Below are 23,111 nucleotides of genomic sequence, written 5' to 3'. Positions count from 1 at the left end.
ACTTGGTGTAGCTATTATGCTGTCTTTCTGACATACTTCAAATTTTGATTTCTGATTTTTTGTTTGTGTCCGTTTTTTCGGAAATGGATTCCAAATACATTCAGTTAAATCCTGTCCAAGTGTGTATGTTATTAGTTTAAGACTGCTTTGATAAATGGGAACTAGGATTGTGGGTTGGTTCAGTACAAAGATGCAAATTTTTAAAGATGCAACTATAAATTGATTGGTTTTATTTGCATTGTACATCGAAGAATGTGGTTCATGTCAAAGTTCCTCCAAACTGGGCCACGAAAAATCTCGAATTTAGATTCAAATCGTTTAAGTTAAACATACATGTATAGGGCTTTGCTTACACGAATAGTAGCCGCAGTAGAGGAAGGGCCCTCGCTTAATCTTTTCCTACCTCCATGGTCGAATGAACGGTCAAAATTCTGCATAATATTCAGTGGTTTGTAGAAGAGGTGGCTAAACGTTTTGGCAATCATCCAGGGTTCTTTTATGAACCTCTCCATGTCAGTAATAACTGTTGCTTGAGAGATATTAGATCGTGATTGTTTCCAGGGATCCCATCTGACTGGCTACGGGTGAACACCTGTCTTCAAGAAGAGCATGTTGACTACTAGGGCTGCTGGACTGTTGGCTCGATGACCGCGGCACTCGCTCGTCAGTGTCATCACGACTTAGAAGTGTACTCGACCGTCGACGGTTGATGGCTAGATCCCTATACGACCCCCAGCTATGGTGGTCATCAGCACCCGCGGAAGAACGCTCGGTAGACAAAGCATCCGACTGGTCAGTCCGCTGGTTGCTATCAGTGCTGTATTGGTCAGTGTCTGGCTGTGGTGTGGCATCTGAGGCTTTTAGTTTGGTTTGCTGACCGATATCATCGTTGCATTTACTTTTGAAAACTGCACCATCGAATGCGTGTTTTGAGTGACCAGTCAGATGATGTTCTACGTCTTGGCAAGATGGGTTTCCGGCAGACATTTCCTGCGACTGTTTCGTGGTATCGTTTGCACTATCAATATTTATATTTTGTTTTAGGTTTACAGTTGTCATGGCAACACAGTCGTCACCTGCGACAATATCATCCTCTCTTTCTGGTACATGTGACCGACCCTTGGACGGAGCCTCCACCTTTCGTTTTTCTGAATTACGGCAAGATGAGTTTTGTTTGGCCCCCGCCAACGACTGTTTGGTGGCACAATGGACATTTGAAGAACATGTACTACTAAATGACTCGTTCAAATCCTCCTCCAAATTATGGCATCTTTTGTTATCCTTACTAGTACCTGTGATGCCATCAACTTCTACATTTTGATGGTTTTCTCTCGGAGCATTCAAATATTGTTCTTTTGGATCAGGATTTGAATTTTCGGAAGAGTTTTTCGTCGCCTGTTTTGGGTCGTTTGAGACTCTATTTTCAGTTGACAAATAGCTATGTGAATCACTCAAGCCGTCATTCACATTTTGATGTCTTGAGGTAGCAATAATGCTGTCTTTCCGAGATGTACATTTGTCTGGAATGTCGGCTCGACTATAAACTTGTTTATTCTGTTCTCGTTTGTTGATGGAGATTTCGTCAGCAATTGAACCTTTGTTCCTTGAGACGCCTTTGCTGTCTGGCGCTGCCTTGATTGAAGTAGTCGCAGTGCTTTCTCCTAAGTCTGTTTTTCCCGTATTACCTTGATCTTCCCCGTCAATATTTGCTTTGCCCTGTTCCTTGTTAATGCGACTCTCATCCGATTTGGCTGTTGGTTTTGACGTGACGCCCTTGACAAACTTTGCATTTTCAACTTTTGCATTGCCTCTTTTGCTCCCTTTATCCAACTCGTTTGTTTGTTCAGCTGCGATGGCCTCTGGAGACAAAGTGGTCAGAGAACTAAGCAAGTCGCCGCCGTTTTCTTCCAGAGCTGAGGCTGGGTTTTTCTCTGCTTCGTCTTTACCATATTCCGTTATCGGATTCACATCATTGCCTTGATCTTGTCCCCTACTCTCCACATCTTGACGATCTTCTGTATCCGGTACGCGTTCAGCTGTGCCTGGCAGAAGGCCTAGCCGACTTTCTGTCCTCTCAGTCTGCGCATTAGCATCCAGGACGTTGTCGCGAAATCTCTGCTTCGCTGCCATACTCATCCTCCTAGCCTGTAACCGCTTCAAGGCTGTCTCAATCTGCATTCTCTCTTCCTCTTCCTCTCTCTCCTCCTGCTCCGTCTTGTCCAGCGAGAAAAGCATGAAGACGGCGTTCCTTAGACGCAGCTCGTCTCTCTGGGCCGTCTCGGTGTTGTCGTCTCCGGGGGCGTTGTCCGGATCGACTTGGGCTCGGTGCCTGCCACATCTGCACCAAGCCTTGCTCTGATCTTGTCCCACGGGGCAAAAGATCTTAATCGCATTGGCCGTCAAGAAGGAAACCAGGGGCACCATGAGGAAGAAGAACATTGTGTAGAAGACCTTGTTGAATCTGTCCTCGGTGTAGTTGGAGAGAGTTGTGGAATCCGGATGGGTTGTGGATGAAGTTCCGTCAGGAGGGGTCGTTGGTGCAGCACCTATAAATGGATGAGATGGGAAACACCTATAGGTTTCATCTGGGTGACTAACCACGGCTCGTGTGGTGACAAATCCTCTTACACGAGAACAGAACATCCCATCTTAAGAACGAACTATCAATACAACTAGGTCTTCTGGGTTTATGATACTGACGCGCCTTGGGTGAGGGGCTGTCGTTAATTTTGCGTAAACCCAACGAATAAAATTGAAAGAATCCAAGAGCAACTCTCCACAAAGGAATAATCAAAGCAAAACACTTACTTAAATCACGGACCAGTGGTTTGTGCTTAAATCAGAATGGCAAGTAAAAATTAACACGTAACCTCTTTAAAAGGTCCCAACAAACATGAGGAACACTGGATAAATAATCCAGTGAAAATGACCCCTTCGTTATTTCAATCTTAGAAATAACACTCACTGGCTCGTGTTGGACCAGCCATTTCGAAGCATATCCAAATGACGACAGTCCATCTACTGAACAGCCTGGAGGTTGTTCGTCTCAGCTCGCCTGGCCTAGAGCTGTTTCCGCCCCGATGATGCAAGCCACTCCCTACTTGTTTCCCACCGGAATTCACTTCTGGACATGAGCAATGATTACTACAGGATTTACTCCTTGACCTTGGTCTTGTCCACTCAACTGTCCATAGCATCGTGATAGCCAGGCGGAGGCCGGGGCATCTTGTCAATGAAGGCTCGACGAAGAGTGGAACGGTCGGATGGTAATGTCCGTTACTCTCCCCAGAGAAAAAGATTTGACAATTCTGTCGCGTTGCCGATTCCTGAAAGAAAGAAACCAAAAGCTTAAAGGAAAAGAAGTTTTCAAGATTTTTTTATTAATTTTTTAATTTTACTTTTTTTATTTATTTAATACCATTTGTATCCAACATAGTTATTGCAATACATTGAAATTCGTTGTGGTTTTGCGACCGTGAAAAACGTGATAACATACAGTATATTCGACAACTACTGACACTTCATGCGCCTGCAATAACTTGGATGGTAATATAAAATGGAAATTCAGCTGAACAGTTGAGCACAGGAAATAAACAAGGACATGTTACAGGGGCAGAACCGTTTCATTTCGCATTGTCTATGAAGAGAAAGGCTATCAATACATTATAACACAAAGGAATATTATTTTGAGTCTTGAAACAATATCTCAATTCGACACTAATCTGGCGACCTCCGAAAATTCCTCTTTTTGTTAAAACAGTACGCATACCAACTTGGTTGAAATGAATGAACACAATGTTTTGAAAATAATAAAGTGGTTTTGATTAGGAGTCTCGTGATTCTTACCTGTAACAACAACAACAAAACAAACAACCTACCCAGGCAAAATGAAGTACACTCTCCACACTTTTATCACGGAACCTTCAAAGTCGCCTGTCTGTGTGTCATGGCAGCAATCCAACACAAACCTCCCGCAAGGAATATCGATATTGATGCGGATAAACCGGGCGTTTGATAATAATTTGATGCCAGCAAGAGTTGGTACTCCAAGTTGATAATCGATATATTGGAGATTACAATTCAATGAAACGATAGATAAATGGATGAACTTTTGGTACTTTTCGTTTCATCTGATCCAAATCACATGGACTGCGTTGGCAACACGTAGACCCTAGGCCGACCGGTACAACAATTGTGCCAACAATGATCAACATAAACTTCGTGTCCAATACTATCCACCATGAGTACTCCGCGGCAATTCTCGTTCAACATGCGCAGGTGGCAACTCCTTCAACACTTACAACTACACGTACTAATCGTGTTCGACACGAAGAAAGAAAAGCAAAAAACGAAACTGTTGTGAATGGGCGGTAAAGAAAAAAAATCGAACTTTGTAAAAGCTTTCTGTTCAGAGTTGCTAAGACCTTCGGCACACAAAGGAGCAGAGGTACAGGTAATGGTCTGTATGCACAAGAGATCAATTCGGTTTCGCGCGATCGATAACAGGGATTGTTGCTTGGCGACCAGTGAGAAATTTAGAGGCCATCCACCCATCAAAACTAAAGGGAAATGTCGACAAGAATTTGTTGCGGGAGAGTAGACCTCAATGGATAGGTCATAAGTTGGTTGATTTTGTCTGCGCTCGGTGATCCGAAGGATTTCATTGTAATACTTATATTCACTTGAACATCTGTACAAACAAAGAAAAACCGATAAAATCGAGATGATGGTGTTGGGCCAACCAAACCTTATTCATTGCCGAATGTGCAAACCCCCAATATAAATATGAAGAAAAATTTACAATTATTAATAAACACGGCAAACCTCGCACATTAATAAAAATTACTTGTTCTTGCATAAAGGTTTATTTCTTACATTGAAATATAAACAAGAAAGGCAATTATGAAAGTCATGAGAGTTATTTGATCAAATGGACCGCTGTAGTAGAAGTTTAAAGGACATTACTTTCATAGGCGTGTACCCTGAGAGAGTTACTGAATTACGGAAGCTTATAGTGACCATCCAATTTTGACTGCTTAAGCTTATACAGAAAAACCAAACAAAACAATAACGCAAACATGCAACAAAAACAAGAACAAAAATCTCTAACAAATCAACCACACATGAACGGTCCATGAAAACATTGACGCAAAAAAACCATCATTTAGTGAGAGGGAAAACACCGACAAACTTGTCATTATGACCATGAATGACGGAGCTCTCGCAAAAATTTGCTTGGAAACTGCTCAGCAAATCAGATTTTATTAATGCCGACTTTTTATTTTGAGGTTGCAAGAGGAAAAGTTAAGAACATTCTTACAGCATTGGTTGCAAGTAATAACAAGGTAATGAAGTTGTTTCTGCCAGAATTCAATATTCTTTTTATATGCATCAGTAATATTTTTCCCAAAACACAAACATTCCCCCACAATCCAAAAGAGTGTTAAAAATAAATCATTTAAGTCATACCAGTCAAGTCATGCATTGATTGATAAAAAAGTGTTTTATTACCAAACTGGTCAACTGAAAAATGTTTTCTTAGTTGGCTTCACTTTTTCCTGCACTCAAAAATAGACCCTTTTCACATTTGAAGATTAATTTTAAATGTTCCAACAAGCTTCTAATTTATGAAAATGTCATTCGATTGAAAGTCAAGTGACTGCAAAACCACTCAAAAATTAAAGTAACTAATTTGTTTGCTGACAGAGGCTGAGTGTGAAAATTTGAACTTTGTCCTATTCTTTTCTCTCTAATTTCATCCTACTGACTTATCCAGGTCTTGAGTGGGGGGAGGGGCAAAGGTCTTGAGTGGGGGGAGGCAAAACAACTATCCCTCACTCTTGGTCCTCTGTAAAAGAAGCCTTACCCCCCATCCATCCCGGGAAATCTGTTAGTATCGTTGTGATAACGAAAAATTGAAATTTCCTAAGAAGAATACTAACATTAATACAAAGATTGGAAACATGTTTAAAGGATGGGGGAAACTTGCACCCCCTCTGCCCAATCTCCCTCAATATGCTACTGCTTTGTTCTATGAATTGGGCTGCCAGATTTATCAGGGAGATATGCCAGGGAAAAGACGCTGAGATTGTCATCATGCTTTTGAATATAACTTGGGCATGCAGAGTGTTGAAGTGTTAGTATTGTGCTGTTTACTTGAGATTGAGCATTTAAGAAGATTGGGAGCTTTTTAAGATGTTTGGTTTTTGTGTTGCTATTTTCCTTCTTAGTTACGTTGTAATCTACTCCCTTCTGATCCACAAGCCAATAAACATCAATCCAATTCCCAAGGGAAGGTCACATGGCCAGTACACAACTGCAAGAATGCCATTTCGTATTACGAAGCTCCATCAAAGTAGGAATCTTTTTTTTACGGTCAGTGGCAATTGGCGCAATTAGGGTGACATCGCTTGGCATTCACACGGCATTTACATCCACCAGATATGTCACCGTTGCCCTGGTGATTAAAAACAAACAAACAAATTAAAACTGCCAGTAATGCGTAAACGTCTTAGACATATTTTGAGCAGACGACTTTCTTAAAGAATCAACTGCTGATTTCACTACCTCGCCACTCTTCATGATTTGTAGAATTAAATCTTTGTCATAATTCAAGGGATTTATGGCGCAAAAACAGAAAGATTGACTCACAGCTGGTCCCCATCGTGGTCCCTTGGTAATCCAGCACACTTCCAGTTTACACATGGAGCACATCACCCAATCACAGCCTTCCTTCTTGAGCATAATAATGCTGCACTGGGGGCATCTCATGGCTTCCCCGTTTGCGATCATTTTCTGCCAAGAGAAAGAACAGAGACAGTAAACTTCCTGGCCTTGCCCCAAAGTGCCCCCTCTTCCCTCAAAATTTTCCCAGAATCAATAACTGTTAATTTATTCCATTGGGGATTCACCCCATGTTTTAATCTTAAGACTGGTCAGTTGTGCAGGAAAATGGATTAACTAAAATCTCAGGAAGTGACACAACCTCTGGAGATTAAATAATCCTCATTCCTATGTATCCAGCAAAGTTTAAGAAAAAACTGTTAACATTGTTTTGTTTTTCCCCGTTTCAAGGGGACCCCTCTCTCTCCAAACACTGATCCCTGAGTCAGTGTATCAAGTTCATGTCCATCTCTCTTACACATTTTAGGGTGTGTTTGTCAGTTGTTCCGTTTGTTTGTATGTCTGTCCTACTCAATAATAATAATAATAATTTATTCATTTATAAAGTGCAAATTTCATATAGATCTGTTCAAATACGCTGTGCAATGAAGACACTGAGCATGAAACAATCAATACATTTAAACATGGTTGAGCCGATGGCATACAAGGGCGCCTCAGGCAGCCGCCTAAGGACCCACATTCACCAACATCAGTAAAGGGGAGACAGTAAGAAGCAGTTACAGTTATAGAGGTGGGAGGAAAACCCCAGAGGAATAGTCTGGGTAAAACCCACGGAGTCAGGTAGGGACTGAAAACCTACTCCACAGGTGGACCAGGCCGGGAACTGAACCCGGGACCACAGAGGTAGAAGGCGAGGAAAGAACTACTTTGCCAACCTGACTCAATCTCACATATCTATCTCTTGGATTACCTCCAGCATGTTTTTAGTCATCAATGCAGCCTTGTCATTGGCTGCCCTCCTCTGTATGTCATCCTGGTACTCCTTACAGTTCATCCCTTGATGGATGGCCTTACAAGTCAAGCAATTCTCTTTACCGCAGATCGGGCACTGGAAAAAGTTGATGTCATCGTCGTAGAAACAGAAACCTTTGCAGTCTGGCGTCTTGCAGTGGAAGCTGTTGGGGTCTTGACTTTCAGCCACCGTAAGCCCACGCTGTAGGTATTGCTCAAATTCTTCAGGGCTGACAAGCTGTTTGGAGAAACAAAAAGAAGGATTTGTCTGAAATGTTGCTCTTTTTTCTTTTAAAGTCATGTCTCGTCTGTCTTTCTGGCATTTATATACCATTCAGCAGAATTTCATTTTCAAAAGGAGCAATACAGAGTACATTCAACGTCTAGAAGAACAAACTTTCCAAAGTTTGACTTACTGCCTTGATTTCTCTTTCTAATAACGCCTCAGGACAGGTATATGCCCCATCATCATATGGACACATTATCACTGGTTCTCTGTTGTGCAAAATGTGGCCCTTGAGACATTCTCTGAAAAGAAAAAAGCAGTCAAAAGGTTATAAAGTACCAAACTGTCATATTCTAAATAAATGTACCCTTCTCTCTGTAGGGAAAATCAAGCGGACCAAATTTGACATCAGTTGGACCATTATAGGTCACTAAGGTCAGCACTCTAAAGTCACACCCTTCTAATTCATAATACACAGTAAGGATTGATGGGCCAATCCAAGGAGTTTCATCACGGGGATTCGAACCCATCAAGTAGCACCACAATAGATTCACTGTATCTAAAGTAAGCACCATAGGGGTGCATCCCTCTGTTATGTATTCACAATGTTCAGTGCAAGTTGATGGGCCAATCCAAGGAGTCTCCACATGAAGGGTTCGAACCCAAGACACCAGATGTGCAGGTCAAGCAGCATCACCCATGCCAAGTCTGTCTAGTTGCCATGAGGCAATACTTCAACTGTTGATCCACCAGAGAGGCCACCACTACACCTCTCCCATTGACATGTTTCAGAACTTGGGACTGCATACTCACTCGCAGAAAGTATGGAGACACTCTCGAAGCAAAACTCCCTCTCCCGCTGGGACTGGAGTATAACAGATGAGACATTCAAACTCCTCGGTGTTAGGGATGAGATCTACTGTATCTGCCATCAGGATAGCTTGGAAGTTACTTTCACGATTTCGCTTTTCTTCTGTCCTCTGTTTTCTCTCCATCTGAAAAAAAAATGCATAGCTGGATATCTTGGTTGCTTTTTTTTTTTATAAACATGTGATGTGGTACTCCTGAGGGGAACATTGCTACCTAAAAAATATCTCTTTCCGACTGACCCACTGAGTTAGATCAGGTATTTCTAGCCCCAATATACACGTAAGTACAAATGACAAGACATTCCAAAACCAAAGATTACTGGCATAAGATTAGCACCGAGTCAATTAATATAGCAAAGGATTTCCCACAGGACTCAAGATTTTGATTAAACTAACCTTGGGATTGCAGACTAAATTGAAATTTAAGCCGCAGTAATACCAATTGACAGTGTCGGGGTCAAATTATATACAGAGTGTATATAGATCAAGAATGACATGACGATATTAACCTGATGGTGCCCACAATCGTCTCCTGGTGACAAAGTCCTCCATTATTGCTACAATTAAATCGTGAAATGCAACACAAGACAAGCGTAGACAAGACAATAGTAGGTGAATCTTGCTGGTTTCCACAAGACAGAAAAATAACTGTATTTAGACATCCTACTCCAGATTACAATACGATGATTTGTTCTTCAAACACAACTGGCAAGAAAGAACTCACAAATTATATTTGGTCCATGTTTATGTTCTTGTACAAACACTCTTACACATGTACTTTCCAATACTGAACTATATGTAATAGGGTATGATTATATGCAAACTCTATAATCCATCAGCGTAATCATTGGATGTGAATCCTATTCACTGCCAAAATATCCCGCACATACCAGTAGATTGGAAGGGCATTCATTCACACCATGTACTATTTGCTGATGATACAGCACAGCTGGAGTTAGCAGTAGAAATTTTAAGGTATAATTAGGTAAAAACTTTGTATTGTATTCAAAATGAATCTTCAATTATACTACCTTCAACAGAAGGACTTATTTGGCCCTACTTCTAAAGCTACCGCTTATACTAAAGAATATGGTAAATCCCATTGGCATTGCACTTTAATGTGACCGAGTACATGTACATCATTATCAGGAAGAAGTTACTGAGGTTTTTTGTCATTACAGCCAGGTAAAATGAGCACATACGTGAATTGAAACTGAGTTGATTTTTCATACCATTGTATTATTAGAAGTGTTGTTATCCTCTAAGATTATCAGTAATACATTTACATGTAATCTAATAACGACCGGTAAGGATGAAACTGCCTTTCTTGATGTGTTCATAACATACATGTTTACAGCAACAGAATGAAGGAGCCATTTTGGACAATGTTACTTCCCTTGAAAAGACAAACAGACCAACCAATAACTTGTTTAGATTCTTTATCCCAATAAAAGTTGCTAGAGGATGACAGTCACAATGCAATAGTTTCGAGGCTTCTGTATTTTATATACAAGTGTAATCTAGTACACAGTAGGCACCACACCCACACTTTGCATATTAAGGTGGAAAATAACGGCACATTTCTGTGTACAAGATCCAAAACAGATCTGATCGACTTCAGGTCCAGGATGTAATTGGGCAGAAGTTATTTTATTTGAGCGATATATGGCTCGAAGGAAATGCTAGTCACTTTCAAGGTCATTGTAAGTCACCAGACCCGTTGAACTTAGGTACTCATTTTCATCCTCTAGAGACGACAACCTTGTCAAGTCTGGTTCCTGGAGTACAGCAAGGCTCTGAACAAAGTAAAACAAGAAAAAAAAAGAAGATCAGTCTAAAATGCTGCCAAAAATCTGCTTTTTTTCCCATTTTAGGTACAGATCTTGCTATGCTTATCTCATTTTTCCTCACTATGTTTGGAACCAGACTAGAGAACAAGGTTGACCTTCTCATATATTGGCTACTACTTCTTATATTAAAACAGGATGTCTTCGTGTGGTTGTTCTTCAAACTCTCTCGAGAAGACATCAAAAGCACATTAGAGAAACACTTGATGCAGAATGCATGCGGTGAACTAATGGATTTTATGTTAGCTTTCCTAATGCAAGATTTAACTGCCGCTAGAGATGGATAAAATCTTTTATTTTTCTTGCAGAATAATTCTTCCATTCCCTGTCCTTCGGTCCATTCACTGGCTGTCTATACAGAAAACTACCCCCTCTCTCTACTTCCCCACCCTCTTTCACCTCCATCCACCCCCCCCCTTACGAAATAAAGGGCGGGCTGAGGTTGAGGTTATAAAGAAGATCTTGAGCATCACTCCACTTTGTACCTATTCTTCATGCATCAATCAAAATCCATTATTTTCTTAGTAAATCTTGACTCTTGGTCGGGAAAGGAAAAAGAATCATCCAATGTCATCCACTGTGAAATACTCTAAAACAAAGTACAATCTTTCTCCGGAAAAGTAGCCTCAACAATCTCTTTTTCAGACAAATAATTAGAAATTGACTAACCTCTTCCATGAGTTTCTCATTGCGACGCAGCTCATCTTGTTTTGCTTTCTCTTCAGGGTCCATGATGTAAGAGTCTGGGTCTGGTATTTGGTAGTTATCAGGTCGGTCTTCCAAGCAGGCCCTACAGCCTGGTACCGTTGGAGGGTTGATGAGAGTACAACGCGGACAATGCCATCCCACCTAATCCAAAAAACCAAAGGTAGAAATCAGGGTTTTTATCACGGAGATTATCTACAAAGAAACCATACCGAGGTAGAAGGTTGAATGGAAAAGAAGGACATTAAAACAACGACACAAACACCCCAACAACCCAACAAACAAACAACCCAACAAACAGGCAAACATAAGGTTGATGGCATCAGAGTGAGTGGCTGCATCACCAAACAAAGAAATTACAAGTGTAACAGATGCATGTTAAATTTTCCTTAGTTCTAATACAAGAAGTTTCCGCCCTAGAAACAAAATATCAATGCAGACTGTGCAGTGAATTATGTGAATGGTAGTCGAACTCCCACTTGTCTGTCATAAGGCAAGCTCCCCAGGAAATGGCCCCGTTTCTAGCCACGCCTACCTCTTCAGCTGTAGGCTTCTTGGGTTCTGGAGGTACTAGAGGTAATGGAGAGACAGGGCTGGTGGCTAAATCCCTGGGTGGTTCCCTGCCTGCTGCTCCTCTGCTGGGTAGCGTGGGACCAGCTGTGGCACCCCGCATCTGAAAGGGATTCCTTTGTGGCCCTGGGATGGGAGCTGGTCTCCTTGACATGTCTAAAATGTCAAGATGTTGTTTAGTAAACAAAAGTGTACGCCCTCTGGAAATATATTGAACTCTATAAGTGAAATAGGCGAATACAGAAATTGCACATTTATCAAACCTGTCCCCAGGGCACTTGCAAGAAAAATATTAAAATTAGATGATTAAGAATTATCAGACAGAAAATGCACTGAGCTTGTATTCAACAGAAGGGAGTATATTATGTTTATGATTACTGGTAGTGGTCAGTGCTTCTTTGCATTGTGAATTGCTTGACTTAAAACCTGTTCATATGGTATGCGGTGTAAAAACAAACAATCAAATCTTTGTTCATGAAATTCATAATAGTTGAACATGCTTCAACACAAATCAATTTTCCACGTACACATTTCACGATAACAAAATCTCTTCTACTTTACATTTACTCAAGGTCTGATCCAGTCTCTAAGCTGGTATATAGGCTGTTACTCACACTGCATCTGTTGAGCCTGCATGGCCTGCAAACTCATCTCAGTCTCTTCTTGTGTGATGCCAGCCTTTTCTGCCGAGATCAGGTACAAGAAGACGGGAGTGCTGGAGTTGATACGACAGTCCATCAACGTCTCTGTATCTTTGATGATTCTCCTGCCGATGATCCAGCGTTGAACCTCTACTGGGAAGCTGTAATTCTGGAAAACCTTTTGGTAAAAAGAAGCAATGGAAGACTTTAACCCCCACGATGGTGATCTGAAGTGACTTGGCCTGCAGAATAGAGAGCAAGATCTGACTCTTAGAACCTTTCTGAAGACTTGTGGGGAACTTCAAAGCTTCAAAACAATGCTGCTCGTATTACACTGGCCCAACCAAAATACACACATGCCTCTCCACTGCTTCAACAATTACACTGGTTACCAGTCAGACAATGCATCAAGTTCAAAACAGCAGGATTCCTGCACAAAACACTTCATAGTACTATGCCGCAGCATATAATGAGATCACTCAATCTTAATGCACCTAGCCCTTGTGGCCTTCACTCCTGTGACAATCTGAGAGTTCCAAGCACATTCAAAAAGGCGGGGGACAGGTCCTTTTCAGTGTCTGGTCCCCGATGCTGGAACTCCTTACCACGCAACATCCACAACATCAGTTCCTTTGACAAATTTAGAGGTAGACGTGAAATTCTAGTTCAAATCATGTGGAATGTGCAGATGTGATTTTCAAAAACATGTCCTGATGCTCAGTGGTGTACTGAGGACTTCTCGTGGGAAGCTCGAACAGGACTCCTCCCGCACCCCCACAGACGGACTGGGATTTATGGCTATGTCAAAGCTGGTAGTTTAAGATGTAGGTGTGTACTGTATCTCTTTTTTTTCACCAAAAAAATCCCACTAGCACCTGGGGGGGAGGATTGGGTAAGGGGCTCAAGATCCCTCCCCCAGCCTCCCCCTTGGGTGGGCCACAAGTATGCTTTGGATGCTGCATAAAAACGACACAAATTTAAAGCAACAATTACACAAAAGTAAACTATTTCATCTTAGACCGAAGTGTTAGCACTCACCAGCTTCTTGAGGAATGAAATGGTCATGTTTGGGTTCACATCAAGCAGCTTAATTTTAGCCCCAGACGAGTGGCGATCTTCTACAAATACCTCTAGGCTATCAATGGAACAAACAGAAAAAACCCAGCAGTGATTACATCCTAAGGGAATGTCAGCCAACAATTACTGAGCTCAGACTCCACACTGTGCCCATCATTGCCTTTATGGTAGTAAGTGATACTAGGTGAGGGATCTTATCTCCTAGGTTGAGATTAACCAGATACACATGTAGATCCCTCTGTAGGTACAGCTAGTCAGCATGTAGGCCTCGTTTTCATGACATAAAAGGTTGCTAGCATCTATTACTATTCTTGTAGTACAGGTATTACATTCAAACTGTTTTTCTTTGTGAAAGAAAGAAAAACAGGACAGAGAAGCAGTTAATTTCCCCAAGGACTGACAACCTTAAAAGTCAACTTTTAAGGTTGTCAGTCCTTGGGTTGACTATGCATTGGTGTAACCCAAACTGGACAGCCAAGTCATATGCCAATTTTGAACATTTTCTCAATAAATGAAAAAATGACCTCCAATGCCGAGGAGGGGATGCTAGGGACATACACATGTCTGCCATGACACATGTTCTAAGTCCAGCTCACCTAAATTTACTACGAACTCCTGGTACATCACCGATCTCGTCCACAGTGATGCTGAGTTTGGTTCTCTTCTTAGCAAGGTTAACAGCTGCCTCACTGGCCCCTGACCCATCACCACTGGCTATGCTCCGCTGTAGAGTGGTCAGTAAAGAATCTGACCAACAAATGACAATAATAGGGACAAAATGTAAGTGCAATTTGGCAGGTGTATTGTTTCTGTGCACAGTGCTTGTAATTTAGTTGCATGGGACTGCTGAACAAAACACATTATTTCCCAGGAAATGTCCAAAGCAGTAAAACACGATATACATCTACATAAAATCAAATTCTGACTGGTAATTTGCTTTGGCTAGGCAAATATTTTTCGCTTGAGTCTTAGGAACTCCAAGGCCACTGAATTCAGTATTTGCTGTCTGTGCAATATGCAGATTTTGGAGCTTGAGTTTTTTCAGATTTAGGCAGGCCAGTCTTTACACTAGGACACAATGATTTGTTTTCAGCCCTGAATCTACCGTACATAACAAACGACAAACCTAAAGACCAACTATAATTCTAACCACAGTCAAATGGAACACTCCACCAGCCCAGCACAAATGGAAGGAAACGAACAGGGATAAATAACCTCTGTATTCATCCAAGGTCATGTAGGTAACATAACCACAAACAGCAAACCAAGCAGGATTGATCCTGTACATCCAAGGTCATGTAGGTAACGTAACCACAAACAACAAACCAAGCAGGATCGATCCTATACATTCAAGGTCATGTAGGTAACGTAACCACAAACAACAGACCAAGCAGGATTGATCCTGTACATCCAAGGTCATGTAGGTAACTTAACCACGAACAACAAACCAAGCAGGATCAATCCTATTACAAAGGATGTGGCCAGGTTTTTAACAAAGCTTAAATTTTTTAAGACATGAAAGAGACCTGCTAGTCCAATACTGGCACCTGAACTCAAGTAACAATGGACTTGAACCTATCCTTATTGATCCTTCACCTGTTGAAGGACTGAGGAATTGTAAGGTTAACAAGGAGTTTATGAGACAGCCACTTACCAACACCTGATCCTCTTGCTGAAGCTTCAAACCCGCTGGCTGCGCCACCGATGCCAGCCATAGGAAGAGTAGCTGTCTTGGCTGCCATGGGTGCCTTGGATGACGCTTCTAAGAAAAACATTACAACCCTGACATGACATATGGGAAACCTTTACATTCCCACATTGTGCATTCCACGCGGTTGTTTTGCTACAATATACGATATTTAGCATCCTGTATGGGTCAACTGGTGAGAGTGAATCTCAATGTGAACAATTGGTATCGTTATGGAAACCTTTTATTTACTTCCTGGTATCACATACATATCAGGGAAAGCTGAACAAACTTACCAGAATATAAGAACATTACTGTCACCATGTCGAAGAATATTTAGTCACTTGTAAAGGTTTATTAGCGCGATGGCATTGACAGTGCAAACAGAATTATATGGTGTACCCTGCATGCAGTTCTGAGAAGAACATGTTGTACTTTGCCCAGATTAGACTTGTACAAGTAAGCACATGAAGCTAATTGAACTGTTTCAATATGGGCATTTCAGAATAGTGCACCTCCAAGAGTTTGCAACGCGTTGGCCAATCACAATGCACGAAATCCGTCGACCCAATGTGCATTTGGAAGGGGTCGACAGATTTTGCACACTGTGATTGGCCAACGCATTGCAAACTCTTGGAGACGTGCTATTGTGAATCGCCTGTATTTCAAAGAAAAATCAACACAAACACTCATTGTTTTCCTCTTTCAAAATCTCTTTTTTCAATTGGAGGTAATTAGATATTACCTAAAATGCAGGAAAAGTACCCAAAAGTCTATTTCCCAAAGTGTGTTGTGCTGTAGATGCAAACTGTGATTTTCTGATAAGTTCTTTTTTTCTGTCAAACAATTAAATAATCAGCAGCAAATTTACACATGAAACACATTGAAGATAGAATGGACAGTATGTTCGAGCAGCGTACGTAATGCCAAATTCAAGCTGAGAATTGTTTCTTTATCCCTTGCAATGGTTGCTCAGAGGAAAATGACTGGCCCCAAGCATCCAAATGAGAATTTGCTTTCAGAAAGAAAATGAAGCTTTCTCTGAAGATTGACAAAGGAAGACAGAAGAGGAAGTTGCATGCTCATCCCATGTGGCTAACAAGAGGTATCAGCAATGCAAAACAAAATGGAAGAAGTCCCAGATGGAGTAATTGGGGGTGAGAATGATGATGGGTGCTAAGGTTCAGATGAATCCACTCCAGGTATATGTTGCTGGGGTGGTTATTAAATATCAAAGCATCCATGTGAATGTAACACACTACAGATTTCCAAATTTTCCAGTGTGAGTTCTGGGCCAAAGGCACACCAAAAAGCAAACGTAGGTAATGCATTGACCCCGGGCAAATCCATGCTTGTTGAAAAAAGACTGCACACACAGCTTATATCACGAGAAATTGTATGCATTCTGCAAATGACAAGCAGTGCACAAGCTGCCCAGGAAATCCAGGAAGTAATTTTTGTTGATGTTTGGCATTGTTTTAGATTGACAGACCATCACACCTAATACAGTCATGAAACTGGCGACCCATGATATTAAATGTTTGTGCCATCAGGCAAAGCGACCGCTGGAAGCGAAATGGCGAATCCCCCCCACTTTTTGCAGGTCCTATAATTGGGTGGGGTATAATGGATTGACCTATCAATGGCTGATGCCTGATGGTCTAACAACTGGCCCCCCACTTTTAAAATTCTTCTGCTGCCGCTGAAAGTGACGTTGTATTTATTCAGTTAAGGATGAAAGTTATTTTGCCCTGCTGTCATAATAGGATGCAACACTTCTAAGAATCTTTTTTTGTTAGAATTCCGTGCAATTTAAGATGTGTTGCTGAAAGACTGAAACCGAAGCAGCTGTGACAAGACTGATTCACAGGTGGACACCCAAAGTTTTCTGCTTCTTCAGAAATAGCAATAAGCAAGTACTTAGAATTTTGCACCTACATGTATGAGCTACCCCGTACATGTAAATCGAAGTTTGACAGATGAATGTTGTAAATGTAAAGTGTTAATACCAGTTCCATAACGAGGAGCAGGTCTTGGAGGCCGACGAGGCATCTGTTGATTTTCAGAACTTACTCCACTGGTTTGGTTATGTTGTGTACTGGAAGCTGCAATCATTGTCACAGAATAGTGTGATTTAAAACTCAAAGAAATTAACTCTCACAAAAGTTGCCTTCAGATCTAGAAGATTCGGCGGGATAAAGCAAGCATGTCATTGTCTGAAAAAAAATGTCTATTGATATAACGGAATGTTGCGGAGGCATAAAATAAAACGAAGAAGCATGAAAACAAATTTGAAATCTCGTTATTTTACCCATTATCTCTCGCTCCTTTCAATTCTGTCTCCATTCACAAACATGTAACTAGTTCAGATCTCTTTATGGATACATCATTTGCTGGATACTACTCGCTATTTGACTTGCCAAGCTTTTAGAAATGTACATATGAGTCGAATTTGGGAATATCTACATGTAGAATTCATGACAGAGCAAAGGTTACTAAGGCTAAGAAAAGGTGACAGGGCCAACACACTTCAATCTCAGATACCAATATGAAACCACATCAACTTTTCTTCCTTGAAAAAATTCACACAACTGAGAGATATACACATTGTACATCCTATTGTCTGTCAGTCATGTTTGCCGAGTAATAAAGTCTCAAGCATCAGAAATGCTACGCTGAGGAAGGCTAAACACAGGATAGTTCATACCTTGTTGAGTGGGTATTGTCGGTGATTGTGGTGTGGTCGGATTGGGGGTCTGATTTGTGGTCATATCTTGATCACGAGAAGCTGGTCAGCATGCATTGACACCAACGACCCCCGAGGGAGAAAACAGATCTAAAATCAGACTCTGCTGGCATTGGTTCACTTGTACATTAACTTTACGACGAAAACTATCCTCCCACCCCAGAATACTTACATTTGTAGTCCTTTTCATCAGTACCTGGATAATTCTTCTATGGTTTACTTAATGCATACTAACTGAACACTAATTTACAGATGAAACTAAGGCATATTGAACACAATATAGTTTTACCCAAACTAAGTCAATCACTCATGGTAATTTCATTTAATTCTTTGGAGACTAAGTACATTAATTGATAACAGTAGAATGACTGGTTGGCGATCAACATTTGCAGGTATTTTATGGCACGTTCTTCAGTTGAAGATTGTGGAAGGCAGAACTATAAACATGAACCCTGGTACAAGACTCCACAAGGACAATCAATCAGGACCTGTTCTCTGAAACGGATCTTAATACTCACGAAATGATTTTAAATTTCGACTTCAGTCTATACACGTACCTTCAGGTTGCAGTCAACAAGATCAAAAGTTCATGTACAAAACTACGTCTGCTCCACAAAAGCCAAATTTTTGCACTCCAGGTCTCCACTGGTGTATTTCCAAGAAGCCTTCTTCACTGCCAATACATAAGTACTGCCCTCCACACCAGCACAACATACCTTGCTCCAGGCTGCTGCATGTAGCTACCAATGACGTGCGTGCCAATGAACCTTTGCAAAATAGTACCTTTATGATCCCACTTGCGGAAATGAACCCATCCCCCTGTGAATTAATCAACCAGTCCACGTTCAAGGCATGTCATTGGCTGCTAATAATAGCCTGTATCCAGAGTGTACACAATGCAGGTACAGTACACTCTATAACTTGGTAGCAGCAATGGGGAAATCCAGAACATTTACAAATTATATGCCCACACAGTCCACAAACGCCATACTTCATCAAGGGACCTGCTCTGTATTTGTGACAAGCCAGAAATTATATTTTCAGATAGCTGACAAATAATGTCAAAGAGGAGGCTGGTGCCAAAGATATACTTTCACATGAGACCAGGTATACTAATTTCAAGAAAAATCTAGCCAAATTCAACTACCCCAAAACTGTGCTTACCGTGGAACATGGAAACTGTTCAAATTTTGTAGGGTGTTTTCGAAGCAAATTAGGCCAAATTCTTGTTCCTCAGATCCAACGGACCCACAGCGAATAAGTTGACAAACAAAAACATCCATGGAATCAACCAAAGTATTTTCAGAACTTTTTATCTAGCCTAAATATGAATAAGTCATGCATGGCCTCTCAGTGTCACCTCTGCACTTGAAAGGCGACAAGGAAGTAGCTGACGAAAAACACTGTAACTGCAGCTCCCTTGGAATTGATGTGTACTTGAATGTACGTGGGTCTTTACAATTAAGCCTGGGCATACCCTGCAAGGATATTCTTCACAGAATTGGACAGTTGAACCTGTGACGGTTCGGCCACAAAAGCAACATAAGAGCCATTCTTACCAGCAGAGATTTCAGGGTTCAGTCGCAGTGATATGTGAATGCTGCAGGAAAAAGAACTACCAAGCAAGAAAAAGGCACGGCATCAAACAGAGTCTGAGGTCACCCACCCTCTGAACTCACCCCTGGATTTCAGCTCCTCGACGGCATTCTTGAGGAGGAGGAAGAAGTGGTCCTGATCTTGAGGAGCATTGAACTTGAGGCAGAATTTCAGAATTACTTCGAGTGGATTGGCCGACCCTCTTAGATTCACCTGAAGCAGATGATCTGAAATCTTCTTGACGGAGCCAATTTGTCTGGTGCTTATAAAAATTAGACTCTGTAAGGAAGAAAGTACTGCAATCTATCAAAACAAACTATGCCGTGGTCTTCTTACACTTTTCCAAAGATTCACTAATACCAATGTTTCCTAAATTTTATTCAGCTGTGCATGATCATCAAATGATAATGCCAAAATCAGTGCCGTATTTGGGTCTGTTGAAAGTCCTTTCACAAGTCCCTGCACAAGGCCAATCATAAGTAACAGGATGAACAATGACAAAGGAACGCTTTTGTCACAGTTCATTTGAATAGCTTGTGAATCGGCTCGAGACAGAAGCACTTGTGATGGACTTACAGAGACATGGGACATACTTGACTACAACACAACTTTAAGTTTGTAAATGACCTTTAAACTTAAATCATAAACTTAAGATAAATCATGCATTTGCTGCACTGTGGGCCCTTAACTCATGCATGTTGCAACCATCGACACCCAAGCTTGACAGTACTGCTTTCACATCAAAGATAATTTTAGAACCCAAACAATATGTCTCACATTTTTACTGCAAAAGCAGGTCAAACAACACAACAATCGGACGTTTAACCTGCCATGGCTGAATGTGGTGATCGATTGATGAGTGTGCATACATACACGCAATGTCACATGATGATGTCAACACTGTGGTGTTCATGTGAAATTTCCAACACACAAAGCATTGGTTGCAGCAGCATCATACAATAATGCAGACACAATCCAAACAGGCCAAACTATGCTGAGTAACCTGCCAACCATAGCAAAGTCCGGGATCAGTACGTGTACGTCTACGTGTATGTGCCTTCACTTTGTCAATGTTCCTTGTTTCTGCGATCTATTGCCCACGTAGTTTCGGGAAATGTATGATTGCAGAAACTGGGGTCTAATAAATTAATAGACGCAATCTCAGTAAGCAATGTACACAAATTGTCTGAAGTTAGTGAATCGTTGCGTGACCATCTGATGCACTTTGAACGAGAGTTCTTGACTTCAACAAGTTACATCACGAGTGCGGCAGGAGATGAACAATGGGGAGTGGCCCCTCCCACTTTGAATGTCGTTCCACACTTTCGTCACAGTTCATCTGAATAAATACGTAGCTTAGGACTCGACTTTACACAGAACTTGACTTTTGCCACTCATCGCCACTTTGGGATATACATGTATACTGACTTTTGAAACACTAATGGAAGGGGGATCTGGAGTAGCATGAAGAAGTCTCAATGAAGTCAAATATTTGTATACGATCGGTGTATAAATGACACTGTCATTAGCACTGTTCCAAAGAAGTACGTACTGGCACATTTACACTTTGAAAAGTGCCAATAATGGCAATGTACACCTCTGCGCCCATCACAGAAAGTCAAAGATTTCCAAATTTACCAGCAAGACGCATGCACGAGGTGCATTGGGTTCGTCCCACACACTTTTACTCACATCTGAATGTCTTGGGGAATCTGTGGATATTCTCAGCATGAAGTCATTTTCTCTTTGCAAGATGTAGAACTTGGCAGGAATGAAAGGGTCTTTCCACTTTCCGAGAGCTTCGTCGAATGTTTGAGAAAATGCTCCTCTCAAAACCAGTAGAGTTTCCTCCTTACTGGCTGTGATCATTTTAAGGAATTCACTTGTCTAGTAAATGACTCTTTCCTCTTTCTATAATAGTTCAAAACTATCGGCAGAAGAAAATATCACTTGATGACCTGAAAAGAAACAAAACCTTTAAGTTTTGGATTTTATAAAAAGACAAAATTTGCAAGCAAAGATAAGTTACAGAGTTTGGTAGAATTACTGTTAATCTACAAATTATAGAAAGTTACAGGGGAAGATGATGAAAATTGTCAGCTGAATTACAATACAGCTAGAACAAGAACGCAACATGGCACTTAGTTTCACATAATCCGTGTAAACACTGTGTAAATTATCTTGATGTAAACAACTTCCTTTTACCATAGAACAAGGACCAGATTTACACACCACCTTCTGAACACAATCACTACAATCGGGAAAAAAGGAAATTTCAACTCTATAAATGTATACGACTAAAATGCGCCCTTTACACCTTTTACAAGACAAGATCCCTTTTTGGATCCCCTTTTAAATTACATCCACCTCGCTGGTACATACATGAATTCCATGAGTTACCATGAACTGTTCATCATCCCAACCTGGGTACAAAGTCTGGCACAGTGCCAACTGGGTACACAAGTTGGCTTTCTGCCAAGTGGGCATCCAATGGGTGTAAGTTCCAAATCCTTGGCATGATGCCAATTTTCTGACAAACTGTGGTTATTGGTCAGTTTTCTATCTTCTTACACAATAAATTGTTTACTACACAAGCAAAGCCTATAAATATCCTCATCAGAGTGGCGCCTGGTACAAAGAGATGGGGTAAAACTCCCCACTACCATGACAATCCGGCTGGGCGGTGATTTCCCTTGTCCATGCACAGTGACAATTAAGATGACTCATCATTAAACCACGCCCACACACACCTGTATCTTTTTTACAGCTCACTGCTCAAAATTCAACTGAAGTCCTTCCTCCCGTCAAAGTTCAAACAACTCCTGATGTTGTGATGTAGGATCCACTTTTATTCTCACTCCAGTAAAGAAATTTATCTAGCTCCGATGAAATTTGGGTCAGTTTTACAAACTGTTTATTCGGAGTCGATTACGTCAACAGTCAAACTTTCCACCTGTGCTGAAAAAGATTATAATTCCAAAATAAAGGAAACTGCCATTTTCACAGAACTGCATAAAAAATGGAAAAAAATTAAACACTGGTGCAATTCTGATTTCAAGTCCGCTCCAATTTTTGGGTGACAAATAACAAGATTTAACACAGTTTCGATTTCACAATTCATTGATCAGTTGATGGAAATTTCAAATTCCAAACACTCCTCTGTCTGGAAATGTTCTCATCAGTGCAAATTACTGCAGCGTCATCACAGTGGGCTGGAGGATGAGACTAGCTAGAAGAACAGGACCAACTGCACCTGGGTAAAACCAACTTCGGATCTTCGGAAAACCCAAACGTACGGTGGATGGCACAAAACGGTTGGTTGCAAAACACGTCACTTTTGTCTGATGGCAACATGGACAAAGCTGCACATTTTCAATGATCAAAGAGATATAAGGGTCAAAGGAGTGTCTGATTGGGGTTTTTTTGAGAAAATACCTGAAGCCTTGCGCAATCACGGCCGGGATTCCCCTATGATCATATCATGAGTGAATGACTCGCGTGCCGCGCGCGCA

The 23,111-nt window shown here is 41.2% G+C and overlaps 2 protein-coding genes across 9 annotated transcripts; both read right to left on the bottom strand.

Annotated features, from left to right (window-relative positions):
• Window positions 1–114: 114 nt before the first annotated feature.
• On the bottom strand, window positions 115–4,719 carry LOC110974847 (uncharacterized). Its single transcript, XM_022226755.2, has 3 exons — window positions 3,879–4,719; window positions 2,966–3,326; window positions 115–2,546 (listed from the first exon to the last, which is right to left on the bottom strand). The coding sequence occupies exons 2-3, from the start codon at window positions 3,195–3,197 to the stop codon at window positions 541–543; spliced, it is 2,238 nt and encodes a 745-aa protein (XP_022082447.2). The 5' UTR covers window positions 3,198–3,326; window positions 3,879–4,719; the 3' UTR covers window positions 115–540.
• A 117-nt stretch (window positions 4,720–4,836) lies between these two features.
• LOC110974755 (ranBP-type and C3HC4-type zinc finger-containing protein 1-like) lies at window positions 4,837–23,052 on the bottom strand. 8 transcript variants are annotated; one of them, XM_022226600.2, is made up of 17 exons: window positions 23,035–23,052; window positions 22,350–22,552; window positions 21,292–21,557; window positions 19,683–19,878; window positions 17,965–18,045; window positions 17,267–17,362; window positions 15,225–15,332; window positions 14,167–14,317; window positions 13,532–13,628; window positions 12,467–12,671; window positions 11,818–12,008; window positions 11,247–11,426; window positions 8,675–8,856; window positions 8,052–8,163; window positions 7,595–7,873; window positions 6,652–6,795; window positions 4,837–6,457 (listed from the first exon to the last, which is right to left on the bottom strand). In XM_022226600.2, the coding sequence occupies exons 3-17, from the start codon at window positions 21,466–21,468 to the stop codon at window positions 6,377–6,379; spliced, it is 2,280 nt and encodes a 759-aa protein (XP_022082292.2). In that variant the 5' UTR covers window positions 21,469–21,557; window positions 22,350–22,552; window positions 23,035–23,052; the 3' UTR covers window positions 4,837–6,376. The 8 variants fall into 8 exon arrangements, with proteins under 8 accessions (XP_022082292.2, XP_086994452.1, XP_022082291.2 ...); XM_087138326.1 differs by lacking the exon at window positions 23,035–23,052 and adding an exon at window positions 22,853–23,011; XM_022226599.2 differs by lacking the exon at window positions 23,035–23,052 and having other exon boundaries at window positions 22,350–22,846.
• Between the last annotated feature and the right edge of the window lie 59 nt (window positions 23,053–23,111).

The sequence above is a fragment of the Acanthaster planci genome, linkage group LG06 (genome assembly GCF_054643075.1).
Source record: "Acanthaster planci isolate LZ-2023a linkage group LG06, COTS_SCS, whole genome shotgun sequence".
Classification (NCBI taxonomy): Eukaryota; Metazoa; Echinodermata; class Asteroidea; order Valvatida; family Acanthasteridae; genus Acanthaster; species Acanthaster planci.
This window is presented reverse-complemented; position numbering and strand designations above follow the sequence as displayed.

What these genes read in the sequence shown, in the direction of transcription:
- LOC110974755 (XM_022226600.2), bottom strand. Translation starts at nt 21,468, where the DNA reads ATGATCACAGCCAGTAAGGAGGAAACTCTACTGGTTTTGAGAGGAGCA. An exon ending in AGCAAGAGGATCAGGTGTTG is followed by an intron (nt 14,318 to 15,224) that starts GTAAGTGGCTGT and finishes TTTGTTGGTCAG; the next exon opens with ATTCTTTACTGACCACTCTA. An exon ending in TGTCTCCATACTTTCTGCGA is followed by an intron (nt 8,164 to 8,674) that starts GTGAGTATGCAG and finishes TTTTCTTTTCAG; the next exon opens with AGAATGTCTCAAGGGCCACA.
- LOC110974847 (XM_022226755.2), bottom strand. Translation starts at nt 3,197, where the DNA reads ATGCTATGGACAGTTGAGTGGACAAGACCAAGGTCAAGGAGTAAATCC. An exon ending in GGCTGGTCCAACACGAGCCA is followed by an intron (nt 2,547 to 2,965) that starts GTGAGTGTTATT and finishes ATCCATTTATAG; the next exon opens with GTGCTGCACCAACGACCCCT.